Genomic DNA, 26,860 nt, shown 5'->3' with positions numbered 1-26,860 from the left:
TATTGTGTTATAATTTGCATGGTAGGAGCCGGAGTCTTCGATGAAACTATTTCCTCTCAAAGAAGTAGAGGTGTCGTCGTCACTTAAGGAAGCATCAAGCTTCCAGGAGAAACACGAATTTGGGCCCGTTCGCACCAGAGAAAGTATAACCGGCAACAATTCGATAACACGTAGTGGGAAAACTGGCCACTCCGACTACATGGACCTCAGTGAACAGTCCATTTCGCCATTGAGCCTCAAGGCAATAGCAGCTTCCTCATCCCATACGTCGCAGCAGCAGCAGCAGCAGCAGCACATCCATACGCATCGAGCCACGCCTTCGGACACGGAGGGCGAATACGTCTCTCTCGACATGAGTCGGCCCTGGCAGGTACGCAGCTTCAGTTTATGCGGAGCGCCCGAGCCCAAGAAATGTAAGTCCGAGCTGATTACGACGATGTCTTTTGATGTAAACATGACAGCAGCTACGAAATCTTCACCCCCACCGGGACAAGCAGGACCACCCCCACCCCCGGTCGTCGCGGTGCCTTCCCTTAGCGGAGCGCTTACGACAACACAGCACAACTACGAAAATCTAATGTTCGGCGCCAACGGAGCTACTGTAGAGGCTGTGTCAAGTTCGCAAGACAGCCAGGAGCCGATGGAGACGGATCAGCCGAGCGCCAAACTACCACCCCCAACTCCGGCGCCTTCGCCTACACCCGAAAACACGGCGTCGTCGATCGGAGCACCAATACACACTGGACTGCAGATCTCTTCGGACAGCCTGTGTCGCCCCCCTCACCTATAACCGTACCGTCAACAAGAGTACCAATGCAGGTCATGCCCGGAAGTGATCGCGAACTTAACTATGCGTCGCTGAATTTGTCGCAAACAAATGACGAGCCCCCGTCACCATCCAATTCTCACGAACCCGGCGGTGCTTCAGTAGGTGCCGACATCGTGCCTCCAGCCCTAGGTCTAGCTAATGGCATGGGACTAACTGGAACGAGCGCCAGCGGAGGCGTATCATACAGTGAAGTTTATTTCAGGAAAAGCGAAGGTCTGCGAGGTTCAATGCTGCGAGAGGGTAGTCGCGTCTAATAAAACCCATTACTATCCTTATCATGGCTTATCGTAATGTTTCCCTATTAGGTTCACTGCAGGCCGAGAAAAAGTACTGCTGGCTGAAATGATACTTGATTCAAGCAGATAAGGAGCGCCTGCAGATCATCTGCTTTAGTGCATTAAGGGCAGAGAAATGATAGGGGACGCAAAGCCGGTCTTGACCCGATAGCGCTTGGTGCTGCCCAAAGACGTTGCAAGGCAAACAGATCTTTACCATCAAGGTGCCAAAATTAGAGCCAGACATACCGTATTTAAATGCACGGGCCGCTTTTCCTGCTGGCTAGATATGTAACAACTTCTCTGCTGGACCTATTTACGCCGTTTGTATGGGAGTTGACCTTTTGCATGAAACTACAAAATCAGTTCGAAGCTAGGAGAAAGATGGTGACGCACAGGAAGCTAGAGTAACTCGTTGAGTTGGTAAGTTTCGATGAGCGAAAGAAGCTGGCATCTACAAGTATTTAAGTTCGATTGGATGCTTGAAAGTGTAGGATGATAAAAGAAAAATAACTGATGCTCAATAAAACTGTGCGTTTAAAAATTGTAGGCCGAGCAGCAACGGGTGAATACGTGAGGGCCTTCTGGTCTTGTCTGGTCAGTTGCCGCAGGTAGTTCTAGTCTTATTATTATTACTATTATTATTATTATTGACGCTTATTATTGTACGAAAATATTAGACAGGCGTGTGATATGATAATACCGACGCAGAACGATAACAGTTGTGGGAATTTGTGTGTGTTGTGCATGGCTCCGGCGCTTCGAAACAGGGCCACCAGTAACCGTCTCGATAATAACATAGTTATCCGATTGTCTCACCGGAGCCAGTGTACACGGCGCTAAATAACGCGACACGTACCGATTTCATAGCAGGTTCACTGATGGAGAACCACTGCGGCCGATCCCCTTTTCGTTTTCGTCCGAGTATAGATGACTACGAATTAGTAATAATAAAATGAGACCGAACAGTATGTTTGTGCCTGTCTGACAAACTCAGGCAAGTAATATACGAGGCCTGACGGGAGCTTGTTGTTACGCAGGATAAGTCGTAGTAATGTGTTACTTTAGTGCTAAAAATCAAAATTAATTCCTCCGCCATTTGACAGTTTTCAACGGCGAACTTATGAGACATGTGATTATCGTGACGATGATCCATTCTTAACCCGACAGTAACATACAAACATTAGTCAGATGAAAAAAGAATGACGTACTGCTAAATAACCGAAAACATCAGAGAGAACGCGCCCTAACGTCTAACAGATAATAAGCTTTGTTACCCGCCGACGCTAAATAAGAAGAAGCCATATTAATTACACACTCAAGATCCAAACAGGTATCGATATGTATCTCTACGCTACTATGCTAAGTGAAATAGATCAACCCCTGCTGTTATGACATTTATATTTCGAGGAGCACACATATATATATATATATATATATATATATATATACATACATGTTCTATGTTATATACATAATCGTATATTGATATAAAGAATATACAAGGAAAAACGACGCTGCCAATAGAGAAGATTTGATTAGCTAGCCCATTATGACGCGTTAGTCTTCATGACTATAATGATAACTACTATTATCATTATTATAGCTATAGTATCTCTATAGGCGAGAATGACAATATTCATATATTACGACGTTGTGCTGACAATGATGTCGGTAACTATGGCGCACAATGCAGTTGATATAATATGATTAAGAAGAGAGTGGCGTTTAATGGTGCTTGCTTGTTTTATTGGATCTATATGTCGCAACGAAATCTTCCAACAGCAGGCCTTCACCAGAGAGTCGTCCACGGGTCGCCCAGCTGAAAGCGACTTTATTACCTTCGAAACGACCCACTGTAGGGGCCGATACAGCAGCAGTGTTACAGATAACAGTGACGTCGATGCTACTTTATTAGGGAATCAATAACCGAACAGGAAAACGTAGGCGTACCATGCGGGTAGGCGGTAATACGGGATTAATCTGGTCACTATTGTTATTATCACTATCATCTGTGCGACGCGAACGCGAATCAGTATCAACATTGAAATGACACGGTAATGAAGACCAGATAGCAGATAAGAGATTCACTCGAATGATCCAGTGTCCTGCTTCTTCAACGGCCGCTACTGTTGTTATTTTCCTGTAAATAGCTCATGTACAAAGCAAACGACTTCGGGAAGAAAGCATACGCAGATGAGTGGAAAATGGTAGAATGCAGAAATATACACTTTATACGTATATAGTTATCATGATTATGGCAAAAAACACTATATACATATATAAGGTACTCCGCTGATACGATTACTACCCTGGACACGATGGTAATGTTGACTATAATGATATATACGATACCATGCATATGATGGATAGTCTGTAACTGCATATGTGGAGAGACTCATGCAACCGGCGAAACGTGAGTAGCTGAGAGGAGTTGAAAGAAATAAATATTGTTAGATCGATACTGAAATACGGGCCGCGTACTCGGTAGAGTTATTTTGCAGTGAAGACATGAAGATTAGTTACGTTGTCGGTGAGGAACAAGCAACCGCACTCCTCTTGCCATTAACGTAATGATCGTAAACCCGCCACTCATGGAGCCGGGAAAGGCTGTGTGCAAACGCCCGCAAGATAAAATATTTATATACATATATACACATAAGGATATACATACACTATGCTGATATATTAAACGATATCATAAAAATAATAATAGTAATATTATTACTGCGGATTGCGGACTACATCACAAGATACGCATATAGCAAATCTCGGATAAAGCATCGATAAAAAAAAAAAAGCAAAAAGCTGATGAAGAATAAGGACGCAAAAACGGTTACAATGAAAATCTGTTTATTACGTTCTGATGACAATGGCTGACTGAGGATTGACCGATGATGCGGATCATTCATTGATGCTGAAATGACGAATTTTTGGTCGGTATAATGGTGAGCAGTGAAGTTTGAAATGAAAAGACGGAACAGACTATATTTCGTGTTACCATTATTATTATTATTATTAGTCTACAATTACTGCTACCATGACCAGTGAAGTGTTCGGAATGACGTTTGATCTTTCCATTTGAAGAATGTCGAAGTGTGAGAGGAGTATGTGCTAACTTAGAAGAAACCACAGAAGGACAAAAGTGCATCAGAAATAAACCGACTGGATCGGGGAGTCATCATCAGAAAAAGGAATGATCGTGTACATTAAATTGAATTAGTGAATCAATCGCCTTTTATTGATCTGTTGATTTAGTGACTTGTGGCTGATTGAGCAGAAGGGACACGGTGCCGAAAAGCCAGTACCATGCTCTGTCGTTAGTACCGTGAAGCAGAAATTCGAAATAGTAGAAACGTAACAAAAACCGCGAACTCTTCAGTGAAAGCAGACGACGTACTTTGTAGAAAAGGTGTTTAATGCCAGAACATCGTTATAGTTTGTGGCTGCTAAATATATGCACATACGTACTAACTAGCTGGTGTTCAGGTGATTTGGCCAAACAAGAGCCGATCTCGTGGACACCTATAATGGGTAGCGCTGTTTGTGTACCGTAGCTGAATCATAAAGCATGTAGTGGGTGTATTATCATATAGTCATTTCTCGTTATATTGCAATCGTGGCCAAGACACGAGTTATTCGACGAGATAATTATCGCCCTTTGTTGGTGCGCCTGATAGGGACAGCGCTAGCTGATGTGATTTGGTAAAGGAATAAGATTACGGTACATGGTAGAAATTTGACCGATGACCGAAAATGAAGGTCAATTCAATTGGATTGAGTTGTATAGGCGTTGAAGGTCTATAGACAGAGTAACTACTCATGCACTTATAGACGTCTATTTAAAGTCGAATTAGGCCGCGCTTTGCGTATATTCTGATTATGGGCCTCGATCCTCTTCGCTAGGAACGTGAATCGGGAGATAGAAGCCGGTAGGCGTTAGTCATTTGTGTACGGTCTTTCATTGCATATACACGAAGTCAGCTTGTCTTATAAACGCCACAAAAACGACTAATGCAGAGTTTTCAAAGTTCAAATGAACTCAATCATTGAAGTCAACCTATTGTCTTTTTAGTATTATATGATACTACTGGATTTCTAATCGAATACGTATAAAATGTTTTTACTCAATAAAACGAACATTTCATACGTATTGAAAGGCATTTTGTGGGACAGCTGACTTTGACTTGTGTTTTTTCGCTCTGGTCATGGAACTGGGCTCTCCACTATAATACTTCACGATATTATTTAAGTAACTAACTTGAATGATCCGCTGTTTCACTATTCAACAAACTGTTAACCAAGTGACAATTGAATTGTAATGTGCAATGATTTTGTGTGTCCAATGGTATGGATTGACTAACGTAGCCAAAACAGTGGCTAGAAAAAATAGGTAACAGGACAAAGGTGTGGACCCGTATCTAGTCGTAACCAGTAGCTCTGAGGGACTGATGTGAAAATTGAAGCACAACAGATAGAACGCTCTTGGAAGGCTGGCAAAGACATATTCTAGAGAAATTGTGATGATTATGGCGAACACAGTGACGACGAAATGAAGACGTTCGTCCGAACTCTCTCGTGAAGGGCCGATGGGGATCAGGGCAACGTTGAGGGTGCACTGAAAAGATGGACAAATTTTTTTTACAGGTTATTTTTCGAACGTGGCCTTATTAATATTGCCACTAATCCGTCGAAAAGGTAATAACTTAACCGTTACACGCTGCTGCCGCTGCCGCTGCCGGGTTGGCAATCGAACAATTCGTTTATTGTCGTCGCACCATACATGCACGCCAGGCGTGTGGTGTCAGAAGAGAAGAGTTTATCGAGAAAAGCTGAAAATGATCAATTTCCATCAGTTGAATACATATGTACATATGCGTAAATAAAAAGCGTCCATTGTGCTGATTTTCTGTTCGTCGTATGTTCACGATGATACACACGCCAACAAACGCGGTGGCAGCGACTTACTTGTGAATGCCATCCTTTGACTGATCTCCCGACGCGCCTCGTTATATAGTATATTCGGTTACGTAGAGATTGGCCGAGAAAGCGGTAAATTTCATGCCAGAAAGTAGTGACGCTTGGAACAGCGCAGTGGTTCTTGCACAGCGACGTCCATTGTCTTGGAGAGCGTGTTTACTGGTTTCTGTCGCGAGCGGTGCATGCAAAATGGTCCAATGATTCCGACGCTGTACATTCAACTATTGTCTGATTTGAACATGGAGCGCAGATTTCTCGCCCTAGAAGAAATCACACGACACGAACGTTGATAAGTAGAGAGATCATGGAACTTCAATAGAACGATAGTGACTAGCGCGTGTCTGTGTGGGCGAGAAAGGGGTATGAAGAATGAGTGGAAAATGCACGAGGTGGAAATAACTGGTCCGGCTGGCGGACGCTGACGATCGGGCCAGCCGGCTCGTCAGGAGAGCACCTGTGTGTGTGTGTGTGTGTGTGTGTGTGTATGTGTGTGACTAACGCTGAGCTACAGCGATGTCTACTGTCCTGCTGTCGACGACAGATATACAAGCTTCCTGCATCACTGAAGACAATGATACGGCGCCCATGACATGGGAAATAATCTCGAGTGACGAGTATAGTTGCTCGTGGGTTTCAGCAACGACACGTGCGGTTGAAGAACGACGCGAGATTCGGTCGACGTCAGCTGTCCTGCTTAGGGTGCATGGACGACAACTTGGTGTATGTTCATTTTGCCTATGTAAATATATGGAATCTTTGTTTAGCCTGAACATCCTGTGACGGCCATCGTAGTTGCCTTATCCTGCCTTGTGTTATGGAGTGGGAAAAGTAGCCTGTACGAAATATGGCATCGATCCGCAACTCGATTTCCTACAACTGTAACTTGCAATCAGTTCGAATGTACAACGCACGATGCTGCGACGTTACGAAATCATTTACGACCACAAATATTCACTTTGGCGCCTATGTATCGAAGAGTAACTGTAAGCCTTATCGGGATAGCATGTGGATCCCTCTATGACAAACGATTGTAACAATGCTCAACAATAATTATGCTACGATTTTTACGTGTCACTGCTGTCGGAGACAAGTTCGAGCACGTTACGATGTTAACAGCCAGACTGACCATGTTCGCCAGCTAACGTATACACGTGACTAAGGGAAATTACGGCCCTATGCCAGCGGAGATTCGACTATCTGCGGGGAGGCTAAAAATACTCGACGAAAAACCGTGACATTAGAAGTGGGCCAGCGAATCGCGTTTTTGTGACGATGCTGGCTGTCGACCATAGTTCCATACTGCCCGTCTGGATCGGAGGGCGGAGAATGACGGTCTGCTTGGAACGGGGAAGGCGCGTCAGGCTCCGCCTCGTTCTGTCATCCCGGGCACCGATACCTACGTGTGGCCATACTGGCTCGGCTGGTAACGTGTAACCGCTGCCGATAAACAAATCGTTATAATAAGTAACAGCCAAGTATAATCAAAAACTAGCTTTAAACACGCTCGATACAAATCGACTGAACTAGTAAAGCCACAAATCTACTGCTACTACTTACGAGATCAGTACTTATAATTGACTGCCGGTCTGTCGTATCAATTGAACGAGTAAACAAACAAATTTCGTCTTGCACTAATCGACGAAACTCGTATGGGACTGACATACTGGGTCGACTGGGAAAATCGAAGCGTAATAGATGGCCCCCCTGGGTCATCTGTATGGTGCACTTTTGCAGTGCTTTATTTTTCTACGACGAACATTTCTTTCAAGATCTGTATCTCTATTACTGTTGGCTGAACGAGCTACTGAGACAAACACTGCAAACTCTACCTACTCCACCACCAACAACAAGTATGAATTCATTGTTGGCTGTATTTCTGTTGACATTCGCCATTTTCTAAAAGACTATGGCGGAACTCTCGCCGCCACTTGTTATTCATTTATTAATAGAAGACGATGAGAAGCCGATGAAGTCGCCTGCACGGGCTAATTCGTACGTAGAGCAAATATCTGAACAGCTCTACGTATCCGTACATGTTAATCAAATTCAGAATTGTATCAGATTGCATTGCTGATCGGTTGTAAATGTAAAATATACGGTTGTCTGTTAAGCTGAATAGGCGCAATGAAAAGCAGATGATTCCTGATGCATCACCTAACCGGTAGTCAAAAATATGATCGCCGAAAAGAGTGATGCCTAGAAAAGGTCTCGGCACTTCTTCGAACTTGGCCTTACGACCTGCTAATTTAGCTCAAAATCGAGCCAGAATTCGGTTCGTAAGGACGAGAGTGTGAAAGTCTAGCGTACCTTCTTTATTGTTGCGTTCATATACCAATTCCACGTTTAAGCTTCACTAAATTAATCTATTGGAGTTACATTCATTTATCCTGTACTAGAAATAGCTCTGTATGATGCATGTTACGATTGTCAACTCAGTGATTACTGTCATTCTCGTGAGCATCGCGTGAATGTCTGGACGATTGCAGGCCGCAGCGAAACGAATTACACAACACATAACGAGGCCTTCAGACAACTTCGACTAGCGACGAGTGTCAGACATAGCCGAGATGGGCTGGTCCCAGTCATTCGGAACCCAAAATACAACCAGGAACAATATTAAATAAATGCGTAGCAAGTAACAGCAGCAATCATTACGATGCGGATATTAAAAAGCTGTCGCGAATAAGCATGGCTTGCTAGGTCAGTCCTCACCTAAGGCTCTTTTCATAACAGGATCTAAAACAGTCCGCAATGTCAAGCAACGCGTCTATTTTGGTGTCAGTACCCTAATTATTGTTATGCATATCATACAAATATATCTTTATTATTCCGGCACTACAACTGGGACATCTCTGCTTATACCCCCCCCCCCTTTGGAAAAGAGGATTTACGCACATTTTACCTACTCATAAATCTAGCAGTCATCCTATTGAAATGCAAAAAATTGGGAAACGCCCACAATAGCTGGCTACAAATCATAACTCTGGATAAACAAAATATGTAGTATTGACCCTTGATTCCGTAAAACCATGTTAATGTCCATTTTGTTTGAACTATTCAGTTAGCACGATTATGGAGCTGAGAAGGGCGCTACTTATGATAGTAGTAACCGAATGACGGCCGTAACGCCACAACAAAGGCAGATACGTTCCTCCAGCGTTAACTTAACAGAATGGCTAAGAAAAACAGGTGTTGATTGAACTGGAAAGAAAACTAAGTGCTCAAAAATCTTGTGTGTATCCGTGGATTGTCACCAAACTGTTCAGCGCTCCGGAATGATAATCTGTGAAAGGAAGGAAAAACATACAGAAAATTCATGCGGACGCAAAAACAGATACATACACAAACTATGAATATATTCATATATATATATATATACATATATATATATATATATATATATATATATGAAACAATGCAAACCTGAACGAAAAATAAAGACTGTGTATATAAGATTGATTTACAAAAAAATTATTTGTTTTTTTTTTCGTATGTAGTGAACCAGATGCGCAGGCAATCCAGTTACACAGCGTGTAACATATTTAACAAAGTGACTCGGACGATCGTTAATACATGGAATATGTCGTGTGCCACGCTGATATTTTTGAAATATATATGCACATATACATATTTGGTTGGAACATTTGTAGTTCCGTGTTCCTCCTAACAAAGAATGTCGTGATTTACTCGAATTTTAGTAAGAAATTATTTTTTTACGTGCCCTAAGATTTTTCACCATCTGTCAATTTATTTATTTGTTTTTATTTTCATGTTTGGCGTTCAGGAATTCTCCTAGCCAGGTTTCGTCGATCGGGCCTTCTCGCATCAACAATCTCAATATTTATGCAATAGGGCCATATGCAAATCCTTATTGACCATCTTGTTCTTCTCACGCATCTCCCAATTTTACACAACGCAAATCATAGTCTTCTAAAGATGCGGATTTAGGTGAATTCTCAGGTCGGGCGTATCTCCTGCGGGTATTCTTCTTTCACTACTCTGTAGCTACCTGGTGATGCCACTTCTCCTCATCGATAGCATTTTTATGTAGAAACTTGTCTTTGACCAATGCTAGAATAGACGTTGAAGCAGTGAGAAAATGCTCTTCTATGCGATGCACACCTAGACCATGGGGCTTCCAAGCTTCAACTTCTTGAGTAAATCTCATGAGTTTAAATTGCCTGCGAGTACCTATATGACTACAGTTAATTTTTCCGCACAATTCATGAAATGTTTGCCGGCCATTTTCTTTTAAAAGTGTCTTCGATAGGTTCTTATCGGCACCAGACTAACCAAAATGTTATTCCGCGACGTCATCCTTAAACTTCGCAAACAAGTTTTCAGCGATTTCTAAAGCTATAGCGGCTTCGCTGTACACGGCACAAATCTCTTGTATTGCTTTAGCCGCTGTTTGACTTCGGCAAAATAAACCAATGCCTTAGTTCCTTGTGGCCTTGTGGACCACAACCTAGCACCACTATCAGCGCATACGTTTGTAACGAAAGAAGTCGGCGAAATTTTAGACGCCTTGACCTCATCCTTCATAGTATACAATTAAACAAGAATCCCATTGACGAACCTGACCGGTCTCAGTTTTAAGCGCTGAAGGCCTCACCCAAGATGAACCTTCACGTCTAGGGTATTGAGTTAGTGCTGAAGTATTCACACCCACAAAAATTTTGGTCTTCAGTAATTTGAGCCACTACGTGGAACTACTCGCACATTATTTTGGCGTAATTTAGCTTTTCACCGCCGCATCTACAGGTTAGATCGAACGTAAGCTTCGTCGCCTATGGTACGTCGTTGGCTGGAGACAGGCAGCATATCGATCGTAGCTAAAGCTTTTAGGCCCGATTCGCGTCCGAGTTAGCAGCGATTTATTTGTCTAGAGCTTGCTGGCAGGTCGAAAGATTTAAATAGCATTTAAACCATGCGTCAAATTTAGCAAATAATTGCTTCACGTCTTTTTCTGTTTACGACTTTAAGCTGATCGATTATCCCACACAATAATGATATATAGCATAAAATTTATATAACGTTGTCTTTGATTATTGTAAATATAATTTATTACCGAATATCAATGCCCAGTAGTTATGTACCTGTTTCTCAACAGTCTGTAGTCTCCATCGAAGATTGGTAAAAACAAAAAAAGACTTCCAGTGAAACAACACTTTGTTACCGGTCCAGCTATTGTAATTAAGAAAGTTGAAGGCTACAGAAGTTTTGAGATGCCTCTACCTCAGGATTCCAGACGAAACGACGAGCTGTGGTGATCACGGAAGCTTTTGAAAAAGTCAGAGCGTCGACAGTGCGCTACCTGACGACTTAATATAAAACTTTTTGAAATACGTGTTACAAAATTATGACGAAAACACTGAAAACGAAAACAACAAGCAAAAATCTTTTCTTACGGATAGAGTCCAAAACATATACGTTTTGTGTACCTTAAAGATAGCCTAATTTTCAAATAGATATATCACCTTGTCAGTATCCGACCCTATAGTTAGGAACGTGTGATTCCGGTGGGTTTCATTTCTCAAAAAGGAGCTAAAGGGCGTAACGAAGCACACCTTCAAGTCTTTAATATAAATTACGCATTGTAATACAAATCACAAGTAAAGAGCTCTTGAGAATTTTTTAAAGCGCTGGCTGCAATGCGTAAATAATAAAGGGCAGTACGTGTACTGAAGTACGATTGGTCTACCTTATGTACTCTATATTTTATTTAGGTTTCTCAATTTACTAAACTGCCCCAGACGACTTTATATATATATATATAATATTTCTTTCAATATGGCGCGGCATGCGTTATACTAAAATATTTTTTAAAAATTATTTCTAGAATCTAATAAATACACGATTTGAATTAACTAAAATTACATTGCCTAAAAATATTGTAAATAAAAACCAAGTGATTAATCGAACTTTATTTTCAAGAATACAGCAAGCTTTGGAACGACACCGTTTGCTCGACCTTAGCTATGAAGGGACGTAAACAGAGCCCGGAGTTAAAAGTATGGTAGAACACATTTCCTCGTATTTTCAAAAAAGCGTTTCTAGAAAGTTCCAAAACGATCGTGTCACCGCATCTAACGGATGAACCTAGGGTTCCGAGGGAACGTCTCATATATTCTTTACCACGATAACGTTCCAGCTCGTAGTTCGTTGATAATAGAAAGTTTTTGCTGAATCTTTTAGCCCCGTTTCTACTTTAACATTACCCATCTAGCCGATCTTTTTCTCAGTGAGTTTTCACTGTCAAAATTTGAACAAGATTCTAAAAAAAAACAAAGATTTAGTTACTATATATGGTTAAAGGAAAATCGCTGAAAGAACGCCACGGCATGTTAAACATTGACTTTAAAGATGTCTCAATCATTGAAAACAAAATGGCATACGTGTATTTATGGATGTGTTGGGTGCGATTCGTATTGTTTTCATAGAGACCGACAACCATATATATATATATATATATATATATATATATGCATTGTTATTACGTGTTGCTATGTGATAGTCAAGTCATCGGTTAGAAAGGTGAAAAACAAAATAACAGCAGGACAGAGTTTACCGATAAATTATGTTCTTGTCTATAAACGTTAAGGAGTTTTTCTTTAAGAGTTGCTGTTGTTGACGTAAATAGGAAAACCCGAGTGAGTGATCACCCTTTGTATTTAAATAATTGATTGAAAACAGAGCTTGGTCTATATTAAAAGCATTAAACTATTGTTGATTCATTCTCACGCATAGACTGCATTTCCTTAACATGCATTGTTTTTAACATTACCTAACAAAAAATCATTTACTTAAAGATGTCCTGCCATGGGGGAGGTATTAAACCAAGAAAATCCAAACAGTTAAAAAGCTGCTACTTTGTAAAACTACACACAAATTTAGTGTTTGACGCAAAAATATTTGCTTTTTTTCTATTAAGTTATCCCAGTAACTATATATTACAAGAAAACAAAGTTAATCTAAATATGACGATCTAATTATATATGCTGAAGAACAACAAATATTGCTTTTAATATAAATCTATCTAGCCTAGTTATTGTAATTGCTACGTAGGGCTGCAAGCAATACATAATAAGCAATTTAGTTAAACGTCTCATTCTAATGTACATGTCCCTTTACGTGGTAAGAAAAGTAGCAAAATTACTACCCTAAGATTTAAAAAAATAAATAAAAAAGAAGAACAGAAAAAAACGGTAAACTATGTTGTCCATGTTTTCCAACGAAACAACGTCCAAAGACACTTCATAGCCAAAAGCTATGAGGCACTTCAGGTCGACGGTTAGCCAAGGACCAAAAACCTTTCCTATCTAAAGTACGCGATGATACAAAATGGCTGCTTTTCGCGGGCTTCCGTTCCGTTTATTTCCGTTGTCGTCTTCCGCAACCAATCCTGGCATACTGTCCTCGCCACTTAGCAGACAACCGTCGTCCACCGTGACGTCATCAACACCACGAATCAGCTGTTTGATAAGGCCGTTCGAGGAGACAGCGTTGTGCTACTTTGTTGCTGCTACTGCTCCTTCTGCTGCTGCCTATTTCGTCCTGTGTTTGTTTGCTGTGTGTGTGGGTACTGTTGGTGGAGAGCTTTCTGGATGACCAACCGTCCAACGACGAACAAGCTCAGAGTATTCTTTCTTTCCTTTCATCTGTGATCGTGCGAAGTTCGTTAGTCTTCGTCTCGTTTTAACCATTAATCAGCACTAGCCACTAACGATGAATGAGGCGAGTTGTGCGAGGCGGTAATCGAGCATTTGGCATCTAACATCCAGGCGTCGCACGCAGCAACGGTGGCCTGCCTCTGTGCGCCTATATGGAGAGACTGCAGCTTATGTCGTCTGTGTTGTCTGTGCTGATTTGCTACTGCTGCCGTTATCCTCAGTAATAGAAACACAACTTCGAGAGATAAAGCCACGGTCGGGCATCGCGCGTATTGTGTCGGTTTCCGAGTGGCGTACCAGCTTACTACCGTTGAATGCTAACAGCTAGTTACGAAGCAGCCGTACGAAGCAATCGGCCGCATCGAACTGACACTCGTTGTTCGTCCATGGTTTCGTGCTGTGACAGCTGAGAATTCCCCACCTGCAACTGTGGCGAGTTAGTGGTAATCACGATTGCATAGTCGTTTCTGATCACAGCCATATAAAGACCAATGCGTAAAGACTGCTGCTGCTGCTGCTGCTGTTGTTTAGTATAGCTGGTTTTGCTGACTGGCTGGCTAGGTGGCTTCTTTGCTGTCTCGTCCGTGTGCCCTGGGTAAGGAGCATACATACGACAATTGTTCAGTGAATAAAATTGTCAAGTTCGGGTCCTGTCGTCCTAATTTGCATTCACCTGGCCACCAATGTTTGTGTGCCTGCTAAGGTGCTCTTGGCCTTTCGTCCCAGCATTGGTGCATGTCTGCTGACAGCAGTGCTTTGTTCTTTATATATATGTGCGTGTTTCAGTGGCTCGCAGCACCGTCGTTATCTCGTCGTGCACTTAAACCATCCGACCAGCAAGTGATCGTCAGCATCAACAAAATTTTGCCAGTCGCGACGGCACCAGCAGCATTAACAACATTAACAGCAACAGCAGTAGCACGTATAGAAGCAACAGGACAGTGCTTAGCTGTCCGCTTTTCTTCTAATTCCTAAGATTGGTCGCTCACTACGGAGTATCGTGGTACAGCCATCCGCCATTCAGGGGCAGTAGTGGCGGATCCGGTGGCATTAACAACTTGGGCTGCTGCGGTCGTGGTCGTTGGTGCGAGAACGGCTGGCCCAGACACGACATTCGCAGCAGTGCTACTTTTTAGGGGTGGTGGTGTGGAGAGACATTGGCTGGCGTCACGGGGAGACGTCCGGAACCGAGGGTGGCGTCACGCAGGAGGCCCGAGGACGGGGGATCGCCTCCCGATATCTCACTTAAGCGAGCCCGCACGTCCGGTCCAGCCGAGTCGTCTTCGTCAGCGTCCACAGCGACAGCTGCCGAAACAGGGGGGAGAAGCCAGGCAACAACAAGTGTTACAGCGACAACGACCAGAACGACAGGAGAGGCAACGACGCCCGCGACACCTGCCCCCCGTGGGGGCGTCGTCGCCCCCGACGACGTCCGTTCGTCATCGGCGACTTCGTCCCCAGTTGAAGAAGAGGTGACGGCCGACACCGGTAGTTCATCTTGCCGTCGATCCTCGTCATCAAATCTTTCCGCCGCCGCAACAGCAGTCACGACAATGTCATCAATATCAGCTGATGGCGATGCGTCATACCGCAACGGAAATAGTGGCATCCCGACGGCTGTAGCGTCAGGCACCACAGGATCGAATAACGAGCCAGCAACAACCAATATGACGATGACGAACGCCGGTAATCAGCTAAGTTCGACCGATGCGAATGGCGGGGGTGCCGACCCCTCGGAAAATAGTAATAGTACTAACAGTAGCAGGGCCACTACAGGTGCAAGCAATAGTAACAACAGTAGTTCGAGTTCGACTTCGAGCAACTCGACGAACGGTCATGTGTCGTCGATGGAAGGGAACCATAGAAGTGGGGGGACATCTAGGGACTCGCCAGGACGCAATGGAGGATCTGTCACGCTCAACCTGCCATCGAGAGACCCGTCCGAGCTAGACATCATTCGGATTATTGGACAACATCTACGAACGCTTGGTCTACAGTACGTGGTTCACTTCCTGATATTGCTAAGTTTGTATTATTATATTGATGGCTACAGAGCTTTTAAGGGACGTTTATGAACGGATGGGTATAGTATTATGTGTAAAGGATCTTTCTCGAGACTTTAAGTTGCGTGAGGCGATTGACTAGCTTTTTAGATGATTTTTTGTTCTTAAATGCACATCTTCGGACCTGTGCTAGATTTCATACTCAGACATTAAACGGTGATATCCGACACTGGCAAACACTGTCAAAAAAAAAGAAAGAAGTTATAGAGGACTGTCAATTGAAATCACTGCTTCAAAGGAAATCGTTATCCTTTATCATGGAATGGTTATTCCAGAGCGCTAAGAATGCTCATAAATTTTCACAAAAAAATCCAAACGATTTTACCTTAACTCATCAGTGGTGAGTAAGCCATCATTTTTTGAATCCTTTTTAATGCTGAGTCAGGTGGCGGCGGCTATACGGGTACGAACTAGTCTGTTCTATCCATGCTATCATAATTACGATCTTTAGAGAATATCAATATAATACGCGATATATCCGTCGAGACATCCGCAAGCATTTGTTTCATGGAGTTTTTCTCCAGCCGGAAAGTGGCGTCACGACAATTCAAAAAAGCAGAAAATACTGCACCGCATTTTAACACTCCTGCATCAATTAGTCTTCGCGATAAAAACATCTTAGGAAAATATGGTGACCAGATACATCTAGACATGTAGTGTTTTCCTCATATACGATTTTCGGTAGAAGCTTTATTACTACGATCTGAACTGTATGTACTACGATCTAAACGATCGAAATACTTATCATAAAAAAATTCATCTAAAGTGGAAATATTCGAATCGGTAGACTAAGAAGTTATCTATTTTGTTATGGTTTATCGAATGCAGGTTTGTTCTAAGCAAAAAAAGCTTGTGGTAGAATTGTTGATTAAATTAGTGATGAAGTTTAACTTGTAGCTCCTTGTTGTTCACGCTGAAGGATTACAATTCTATTACTTCACCAAACGTGGATATACCTATAATAGAAGAAATAATTTTATTCGTAATCTGCGATTAGCAGTGGGTTACATATATAGATATACAGAGAGAGTTTAAAAAATAGAAGTAGTTATGAAAAGTAAGCCCCTAAGGTATAAGGAGAATACGAAAATTCATATGGAACGCCGTTTCTACAAAATAAAAACAATGTTGTGGTAACAGTGTAAATGAATCTATATAGTAGTAAAATTAACCTATATCGCTATTTTTTTAGGGCTTTGCCATTTCCTTTAATAAAAAGTTGGTAAACGTCAGAAGATTTTTTCAAATCTCGCTTTTTTGTAGTTTCAAATGTATGCTCTTCGTTAGCAATAATCGATACTTTTTTCAGCCCACAGACTACAATTACTTTTCCATGTCAGATTAACTTGATTTAAAAGAAAACTTTCATATGTCAGAAACATATGTGATTCACATAGTGTTCCGTCTAAACCTAAAATGTTATCTCAAAGACTATATCTAATGAAAAACAGATATTGCTTGTTATAGAAATGTAATTTCTGACGGTCATATTAATTTAATGTACATTTAATGTACGATTACAGGTCCAGCTTGAGATTTTAAACCTTTCACAAGTCAGTTTGAAAATATTTTTTTCTTTAATCACAAAATAACTTTTGGATAGTAACTGTGCGTTGAGACCTATTGACAGACCTAAATTCGCTAAGGTGTCATTTAAATAACGATATATGCAAAAAAATTCCAATGAAATAAAATTCTAGATCGATAGCAAACCAAAGCTTAGAAAAAAACGCGAGAAGGCTCAAATAGTCCGAAGCGTGCCTAAAGTCTCTAAGCACTAATTCCTTCCGAAGTCATATGGGCGACTCAATTGGCAGTCGATATTTTGCTTCTCAAAACGTCCGTTGAATTCTGCACTAAAATCTAAGCGTGTCGAAATTGGTTTGATGATTTTTCATTTGATGAGCTTAAATCCTCTAGTAAATCTTCCGGTTCACGTTTTTTTTTCAAAAAAAAACGTACTAAACCGATAATAACCTCCAGTAAGAAACCCAAAAACTAAGTTTGGCTCAAAGATATTTTTAATTTTGCTAAAGGAAATTTGACCAGCACTGAGAGGTTGGATAATACTTTAGTTTCGCCAAGAGCACGAAAACTACTCACTGTTTTCCGCTGTGATGAGCATGCTTTTTTTTTTTCTAAAAAGAACTGGTTCTATATCCTCTTCTATATCCAGAATAGCGGATAAGCGTACGCCCGCTGCAACATACAGACCGCTAACGTTTAAGCACAATGAAATCCAGTACTTTGTATTTAATGATAACTCGTTAATCGCACATAATCTGTTTAATAGTTTCTGTTAAAAGCAGCAATGTCACGGTATGTCTTAAGCTAAAAACATTTGCACTATCAACAATGCTTGGCGTAAATGCGCAATAGAAAAATGCTTAGTTTGTTACTAAGAATTGGTTGTACAAAAGTGGTGGCTAGTATGGCGCTAAGAGAGCTCCACTCACCAAACCCTTTTTGTTATTTAAGGCGTATTCGTTTAAATGTATTCAATCTAGAACGCATTTACATATTATACACTTACATTCGAGTCTACTGTTTTATTGAAACGGTGCAAATATCGTCGGTATTTCATGTAATAACGTGATTTAATATATTAAACAAAAACTGGATTCAATACTACCTATAATCAACTCTAGTATCTACTTACTGATATTTTTAGCTCTATATTATGGTTTTCAATGGTCTGTTCTTTTTTAGGCGAACAGCGCACGCTCTTGCCGAGGAATCTGGCCTTACTCTCGATCACCCACTGGCAAGCAAACTTCAAAGACATGTCATGGATGGCGAGGTAACTTTTGCTTCTAGTTGATGTGTCTATTAAAAAATAGTATCCATTATTAATTAAAGTAATAATGATAATTAATGTTCGAATGTATGAGCCACGATTAGCACTGTCAACGCAACAAATGTGAAATTTTTTACATTTTACAGAGAGTTTCGTCCACAGAAATAGATCATATTATTATCTCTACATGTTATGTCTGACGGTGTTTTGCTTCACATTAAACCAAGCTTCAACCAGCATTCGTTGCTACATAATTTTCAGTTGGAAGCCGCTGTTGCAGATGTTGATGAGTTGGAACCTAGCCTGCTGGGTTCAAATGCAAGAATCAAAATGCATTTCCTCATTTTTGAGCAGAAATTTTTCGAACTTCTCGTACGGAACAAACCGCTAGAGGCATTAAATTGCCTTCGACATCAAATTAGTCCGCTCCGACATAACTTTTCTCGGGTCCACGAACTCTCCAGGTAAGTTAAAGTAAAAATGAATTTGAGCTTCAGACAAAATTTGAAGTATAGGATAGTTCTACTGGCTGTGCGTAGTCTAATGCTGCAATAACATATATTTAAAAAAAATAAAAATTTTCGTAAAATAATAAATTTGAAGTTTTTGATCTGTTCTATCTATTCTAAGTTTTTAGGTTAGCCTTGTCGTATCCTTTTATCGTCTGTTACTGCTTCACATGTATTCCTCAACTTTTTAATAGTGACCAGCGGACTTCTCTGAATGGCGATATAACCTGGCTTACAGATACCTGATGATCACCGATTCAAATCCTGTATTGGACACATTTCGAATAGATGTGGGGGAAACACGTCTGACTTTAGTGGAACGTTTACAAAAATTCCTTCCTGCATCAATAATGCTGCCTCCGAAAAGATTACGGAATCTCCTTGCCAAGGTACCAACAACTGACTGATAGATGTTATATTCTCGAAGCTACTATTAGCCCAAATCGAACTTGAACATAACATGATAGCTACTAGTAGAGATTGGTGAATCTGAGAAAACTCAAGGAAAGCGCAGAATTCAAATGCTGGGCTACTCATTTTTGAGACTTAATTACGTTACATTATTGACGACGAAAAGCCATTTTTTCGCACATTCTATTCTATTTTGTCAACTGGAAGGGGTCTTTACTAGAATGCATTGTGAAACGTACATTCCGGGTGCTTCGTAGTTTATTATAATTACTTGTTTAATCGTCCAGTTACTTTCATATATGTGTCACTAATATGAAGCAAGCTGAAAATCCTTCTATCTATCTCGTTTAGGCGCAGTATTATCAGCTTGACCGGTGTCCTTTACATTATTTGGGGCCGGACAACGTAGCTGGCGAAGAAGAGTTGATGCCAGATGTATCTCTTCTCACCGATCACGTTTGCGATCGAAGGAACTTCCCGTGCACTACCACACAGGTAAATAGCATACCAGTAACTTACAAGAAATACTTGGAACTCTCTAGTTCCACCTTCGAAATTGGTAATAATACCAATCGATAGAGTGTCTCTAAACCTAGTTTGTACTTTTTCAAAAGTATAACCACTGACGTAGGGAATTTATATATAATAGAACTTTAAGGTCGACCTAGGCCTGTAAAACGTTGGCAATGCATATTCGAGTATCCAGTAGTAACAGAGGCTATACACTTATCAAGTTCCACGAAAAGACTTTCAATTTGACCATAGTGTGATTTCACGAAGCGAAATTTATGATTTTGCGAATTGTTGGTTTATTGGCCAACTTGGCTTTTAGATTCTGTCGGAGCATGCGGACGAGGTTTGGGTATGTGTGTGGAGCCACAGTGGACTGCGTCTGGCAACGGGTTCAAAGGATTCAACAGTTATTCTCTGGGATTTAGATCCCGAAACACTGCAATTGAAGGTCCGTTACACTCTTGAAGGTCATACTTATGGAATCACCTGTATCTCGTGGAGTCCAGATGATAGCTTATTGCTCGTCTGCGGTACTGAAGATTCTTCCGATATCTGGATGTGGGACACCCTCGTAAGTTGAGAACGTACTATAATACCCACATCTTTTTCCACTGACTAGAAGCTGATAAAAAATATCTACGGTACTTATCGATATTATTCTCTTTTACACGCAAAAGGATGGCGTTAATGTAATTGTTCCAATTTAAGTGGACAATAGCCCTAACCGGTTTGGATTTAAAATGATCAGCCTTTCCTTGTTGAGGATTTTTCAATGTAAGTATTTTCTGTAGCGTATATAGACAGTGATGAGTCCAAAATCAGATGCATTTTTAAATGAACTTGAATTTGTTTTGGGTAGAGCCTTATTGGACTTAATTTTCTAGCAACGTTTGAATGAGATAACAAGTTTTTCGTATAAGCTGATATTATCCACATAAATGTAATAGGTGATCCGTCATTATTGACTAACTAGTAAACTTAATAGTTAACAATAGATCTAACTGTTCTTTTCTCGTTTACTTCTAGAGTGGTCGTCTCCGCCAGAAGCATTCGTATTCTGCGGATGATAGTTTGACGGCGTGTGGTTGGCAAACCCCGATCCGAGGAAGTAATACATTTACATTTTTAGTAGGCGGTGCTCGAGGGCAGTTCTATTACTGTGATCTTGACGGGACTGTTGTGGATTCCTGGGAAGGCGTCCGAATTGTCTATATGCGCTGCCTTGACGACGGCAAAACTGTACTTGCTGCCGATAGTCATAAAAGAATACGCAAATACTACACAGATGATATGCGCGAGGAGCACTTGTAAGTTCACACCAATTCGACTGCTCGATTCGCCGCACCAGTTTATATATATATATATATATGTACATACATACTAGAGCTAGAGTTCGTTTGGTAGAGTTCCCCCAGTATGCCTGGAAGAGAAAAAATCGCATAATCATCATCTAATATATGAAGACATATATTTGGTTATCGAATAGTATATCGGAAAGTTGCGCGGTCATGTCGTTCGCGGTCGATAAGGCAGGAAAACAGATAGTGCTCAACTTAAACGGACAGGGCCTGCATCTTTGGGATATTGAAACCAAGACACTGGTGAAGCGTTTCCGGGGCGTCGTGCAAGGTCACTATACAATTCAGTCCTGTTTTGGTGGTATCGGAGACAATTTCATTGCATCGGGTAGCGAAGGTATGGATTCTAACTTCTTCATTACGTTGCTAATTTTGTATAATACTGTGTCAGTTTTTACTGCTGAAGTACTCTCTGCTGACGAACAGGATCGGACTCGGAGTTAAATTGATTAAAGAGATTGACTTTATTGTTTTGATCTATTGGATCCTATGCTATTTATTTAGGGATGTACTACTCACTGCTCTCTGTTTCCTATCGCTGTGCGATTCTTTTGTGTTTATTTACGTATTCATCCATAGACCACAAGGTGTACATATTCAACCGATCGAAAGAAACGCCAGTCGAAGTCTTAAGTGGTCACATACGGACGGTGAATAGCGTTGCATGGAACCCTCACTTTCCGCAGTTGCTTGTGTCTGCATCTGATGATGGAACCCTGCGACTCTGGGGTCCGGATACATCATGTGGGATACCTTCTGAACCGAATATTTCGATAGACGGTAGCAGCGGCAGTATAGGCAGAGCGGATGTCAGTACCGCAGATGTGAGCGGTAAGTCTTTGCTCAATATTTCGTTTTCTCAATTCGAACAAATAACTATAATAATGAATTGGAGATACATCTCTAAAAAAGATCATTAGACGCCCAAAAAGGAAAAATTGCGTTGGATACGTTGTACACAATATGTACAGAAAAACAGAACCTGCGTTGTGTAGTTTTCCTTACGATTGTTGCAATCTTGATTTATACTGTGATTATGTTAATAGTTATCGGGTGATTGCCAGCCAAAGTGAGCGTACAACGATAAACTGTTGTACTTATTTAACCCAATATCATTCGCATCCTGGCTGAAAATTCTTGAAGAATTTTATGTTGTATTATTTTATTGTAGTTACAAAGATGGCCACCCACTTCGAAGCAACTCGAAATGATGCCAACAAAAAACGTTTGCTGACAAAATGAATTTTTATAAATCTTTTTCTTCTTTGAATACTGTGCAGTTAAGATTTTACTTAAAGACAACATCTATTATATAGAACTTCCTTAGCTTTGTCAATGAAATTATTAACTTCACTCATTTTTGAAGACAATATAAAACTGGATGGCCGAACATTGGATAGATTAGACTGAAAGAAAAAGCCAGTAAATTTTATAAGAAATTGTATTCAGCGATGAGGACATTTTCACCTAAAGAAGTGAGTGAACAAATAAAGTTGTCGTCTGTCGAGGAGCGGAAATTTCCGCACAATGCACTAACAGTGGTTTACATTGGCTGGCGCGGCACATAGCCCAGAGGCGTCATTGGTCCATTTTCTCTTCGTCGAAATTGTTAACTCTGTTCCCTACGAGGTGAGAATCTCAGGTCTTCTGTTTACTCTAAATTGGTGGCAACAGTTAGAACGGTATATGTTTCAGCGGGAGAGTCAACACTTAGAAATAACGTCGAGCGGCCCCTGGATTATGTGATATAGCTTTCTTATATAAGAAGTGTATTTTAAAAGCAATGTACTCTACATGGATGGTAATAAAAAGGTGGAGAAAAAATAGAGCGATTTTGAAGATAGGGCTACATGTGCGCGAAAAAACTAGGTGAAGCGAATTAGTGCCATAATGAAAACCTAGGGAGACCACCTTCTTGATGGTGCATTTATGTGAAATCTTAAATGTACAAAGCTTGTGATAAAGATGATTCATGAATAGATTTGTTGGCGTCATCTTGACGTTGCTCCCCACCAGATAGTCAACCCTATTGAGTAAGTCACTCTTTAGGCATCTTCATGGAAACGGTAAGCGATAACTTTTTATATTTTCGTGTCTCAACAGTATAAAACGTATATCATGGAATAATGATTTGAATTTCTTTGTGGTGAATTTCAGGCGAAAATATTGGAAGTGATAACGAAATGGCTGATTAGGTATGGATATATATATATTGAGAAAAGCAATGATAGGAGATCTACAAAATCAACGTTATAGCAAAGATTTTTAACAATTACTGACCTACCTATTATATGTGAACATGGAATTTAGACCTTTATTATGGCTCCTATTATTCATATTATTCACCTGCGTGTGCGCGAAGACAGTTCATATAACGGCGCATTTTCGAAAAGTTATCCACTAAACAGATAGCTTGTGTTTTCATAAAGCTGAGTGAGCGACTGCCCGATGCGACATTTTTGTTGCTTTTTAAAGCGTTCGCCTACATTTTTTTTTTTTTTATTTATAAGTGATCTTTTGCGCAGATGTATTTACCATGAAGAATCTTCTGATGTGTGGTTGACTTAATTTATCTCAGTTATCTCTAAGATTTCATTTTATTATCATTATTATTATTATGCCGACTCCGAGTCATTCAATTATTGACAGGCGTCCACTTTGTATAGTGGTTAACTATTTCGAGGTACTGTTTATCTTTTTTTGTGAAGTAACGAGATCCTCTTTTAGTTAAAATCCAACTGGGGTTGGGTTTTTCTAACGTATAACTCACGGCCTGCATCAGTTGTTATTACTATTTACTTTTTCCCATTACCTGCTGGACGTGCGCTGTTGGCATTTATTTAATATGTGCGTACGCATAGACATATAAATACAAAATAAACATATGTAGATTAGAGTGGTTCCATAAGCTGTGGCTAGCTCTTATGTCCGCTATTTTTTTGAATTGATGATTGAGCGATCGGTTGAATTGCTGTTTCATATGGAAAAGGCACAATACTGTTGAGAGCAAGAGAAGTTGCTAGGCGTAGGTTAAATATAAACATCCCTGAATCATGACTTTAGGGGGATAAAACAGAGCGGCTTATATTCTAGATTCAACACAATTTTACACACCAGATATACTCCTCTTCAATAAAATTCGATGCGCAGGGTTGGCAGCACCAAAGGAAAAACAAACTTGAATTGGTAATATCTAATTTTCTGACGGATGTAAGGCCACAGAACCGTCACAAGGATCTAAAAGACCTTGGATTTGAGAGAGTGCCAACGGAAAGTACCGAAATGCAATCTGTAAACAGCAGCTCTAAGTCTCCAAGGTGTTGGATGGTCGAATTTTCGTTTTTTATAAAATTACGAAAAGTACATATAAATGATAAATTTTGTAGGGGTACATCATTACGGTTTGTCTTCATTGGAGGTAATACGTATATAGAAAAGCTAGCAAATGTATCCTTGCTGTCTTGTTTCCTATTGCACAAATCGAAACAGATTGAGATGTGTCGAAAGGAATTGTCATTTGCACATGTCACACGTAGGTAGTCACTAGTTTACTAATAGCACATTAACGATGTGCTGGTGTTTTTACAAGTATTCAGGTGACCATCATGCAGTCGCCTGTTTCTCGTATATATGTACATGTTCCTTCAATAATAAATGTATGACCTTAAGGTAAAGGTGTATAACTCTGATAGCGGACACTTATCGCTGTAGGCCAGGCATTGCTGGCTTGCGGGGAACCGAGCACAAATACTGCATGCCTCTTCTCTACTGTATAAACAGTCGTTGGAAGAAAACATTTTGCTTTTCCTAATTTTTCGCTTGCTAATTTCTAAACAGCTATTAGCAATGTCGGCGTAGGTTCTCCGATCATTTTCGCCCTGTCAACTGCCATTTAGTGGCTATTTTTTTACTCTTTGCATTGTTTTACCAGATCTGCAACTACTGCCGTGTTTCTAACTGAAAGCAGTAGGTTGTCTAAAACGGTAGCGTTTCGCACCACCTGTGAAGTTTGAGTATAACATGACGTCGTTCAAGAGGTAAACGAAATTAACAAACAAACCTGCTAGCTTTTTGATCACGTGGACAGACTGAAGTGCCATAAAGATGACGTGACTCTGCACTCTCAGAACGGCAGAAACCATGCCCTACACTTTAAGGTATCACCTTGTCGTATCTGGCAGAGTTGTGTGGGTCACAGGCATCACTATATTATACTACTGCTACTTGCAGCAGCGATTCCGAGGCGATGCATATTGTGTGGCATGCCGTTCACATTGTTTTTGAAACCTAACCCATTAGTTAGTACTCAACTGATTGGGGTCACTCAGGCAACCGCTCACTACTCTATGACTCTTAGCTGTTGATATGTCATAAGATTCTCTGTCTGTTGCAACTACAGCTATCAGGTCATACGATAAAAGAATGGCGCTGTTTCAAATGTTTTTTTGGTTATTACCTCTCCACTTCGAAGTGGATAAACCCGAGAGCGCCGTTTCTTGTTTGTAAGTCCGTTATAATTTCATTGTACGTTGGACAATATTTTTTGTCGAGTTTAGGTTTTGAGGAGTAATGTTCCTGATTAAGGAAAAATGCGCCCACGACATCTGGTCTATTCCGCCTTTTACCGAGTTCACAAGGTTGCTGAAGCTGCCCGGGATATTTGTGCCGTGTGTGACATGTACTTCATGTTTAAGAGGACTACTCAAGGATGACTTGCCAAGTTCAATAGCGACGTCTTGAAACTGAAAGCCGGGCAGTACGTAACCATTCTGGCAGGTGTGCTGGACGGAACGATTACGCGTGATAAAAAGTTCTGTCTTCACATCAATATGAAGCAAAGAAAAGGATGAATAAATCCGGAAGATATGCGTGAGAGTTAAGCCAGATTTTTACCTCAAGAAGACTATGATCTGTATTCAATAAGACTGGAAGAATCTTAAGCACTGCTAAATATTTCTGAAAAACAAGACGATCAATAGTAATAAAAAAAAAAATAATATCTATATTTCGCCTAAATTTATTAAGAAAACAATGCTATCTAATGACAGTGCGTGGTCATTTTTCGCTACGTCAATGCCAGACCACACGGCAAGGGTTGTTGACGTCACCCTGCAAGGGCTGGAATCAAAGGTTCTTTCGCAGCCTTACTTCAACGTTTCCTGATCACTCACAAGTGAAATAAGCAGCAACACCTTTTACAATGAAGAAATTCTGGAAAAATAGCTGAAAGAGTTCAATAGCAGAGGTGAGCGTTTTTTGTAAGACGGAACAAATAAATTCGTTGAGAGATGGGGGAAGGTCGTAGAGAGTAATACATTATTAATAAATGAACTTGTTGGTAGAATTTAATAAAAATTCTGTGTTTTCTGTTAGGTGAACATTTACGTTACCTTTCTAAAGCTTCTTCTTTCAGACATATGAATATACTGCGAGATTAGCTTCAAAACCACTA

At 40.7% G+C, this 26,860-nt stretch overlaps 2 protein-coding genes and 1 long non-coding RNA gene across 14 annotated transcripts in view; 2 read left to right on the top strand and 1 right to left on the bottom strand.

Annotated features, from left to right (window-relative positions):
- The window catches only part of chico (insulin receptor substrate 1 chico), a 58,828-nt gene extending 55,252 nt beyond the window's left edge, over window positions 1-3,576 (top strand). For all 10 annotated transcript variants that reach the window (XM_022795885.2, XM_086982595.1, XM_022795882.2 and 7 more), the window contains one exon: window positions 26-3,576. In XM_022795885.2, coding sequence (XP_022651620.1) covers window positions 26-790 — 765 coding nt within the window. In that variant the 3' untranslated portion in view covers window positions 791-3,576. The remainder of the gene's footprint in view (window positions 1-25) is intronic.
- A 359-nt stretch (window positions 3,577-3,935) lies between these two features.
- LOC147756714 (uncharacterized) lies at window positions 3,936-8,000 on the bottom strand. Its single transcript, XR_015323036.1, has 2 exons — window positions 6,073-8,000; window positions 3,936-5,722 (listed from the first exon to the last, which is right to left on the bottom strand). It is a non-coding gene; the product is annotated as an uncharacterized LOC147756714 (long non-coding RNA).
- A 5,434-nt stretch (window positions 8,001-13,434) lies between these two features.
- On the top strand, window positions 13,435-26,763 carry LOC111247408 (WD repeat-containing protein 26-like). Of its 3 annotated transcripts, none has more exons than XR_015323034.1 (11): window positions 13,435-15,753; window positions 18,530-18,620; window positions 18,879-19,081; window positions 19,365-19,515; window positions 19,889-20,032; window positions 20,370-20,621; window positions 21,077-21,357; window positions 21,537-21,745; window positions 21,988-22,239; window positions 22,580-23,474; window positions 23,566-24,804. XR_015323034.1 is itself a non-coding variant. In XM_022798275.2 (11 exons), exons 1-10 carry the CDS (start codon window positions 15,311-15,313, stop codon window positions 23,601-23,603), a joined length of 2,064 nt encoding a protein of 687 aa, XP_022654010.1. In that variant the 5' UTR covers window positions 13,435-15,310; the 3' UTR covers window positions 25,965-26,763. The 3 variants fall into 3 exon arrangements, 2 of the variants coding, with proteins under 2 accessions (XP_022654010.1, XP_022654009.1); XM_022798275.2 differs by lacking the exon at window positions 22,580-23,474 and adding an exon at window positions 25,965-26,763 and having other exon boundaries at window positions 23,566-23,603; XM_022798274.2 differs by lacking the exon at window positions 22,580-23,474.
- Window positions 26,764-26,860: the final 97 nt, after the last annotated feature.

Source organism: Varroa destructor, unplaced genomic scaffold (assembly GCF_002443255.2).
Source record: "Varroa destructor unplaced genomic scaffold, Vdes_3.0 BEIS01000003.1, whole genome shotgun sequence".
Taxonomy (NCBI): domain Eukaryota; kingdom Metazoa; phylum Arthropoda; class Arachnida; order Mesostigmata; family Varroidae; genus Varroa; species Varroa destructor.
The sequence above is the reverse complement of the archived record's forward strand: the minus strand, read 5'-3'. Positions and strand labels throughout refer to the sequence as shown.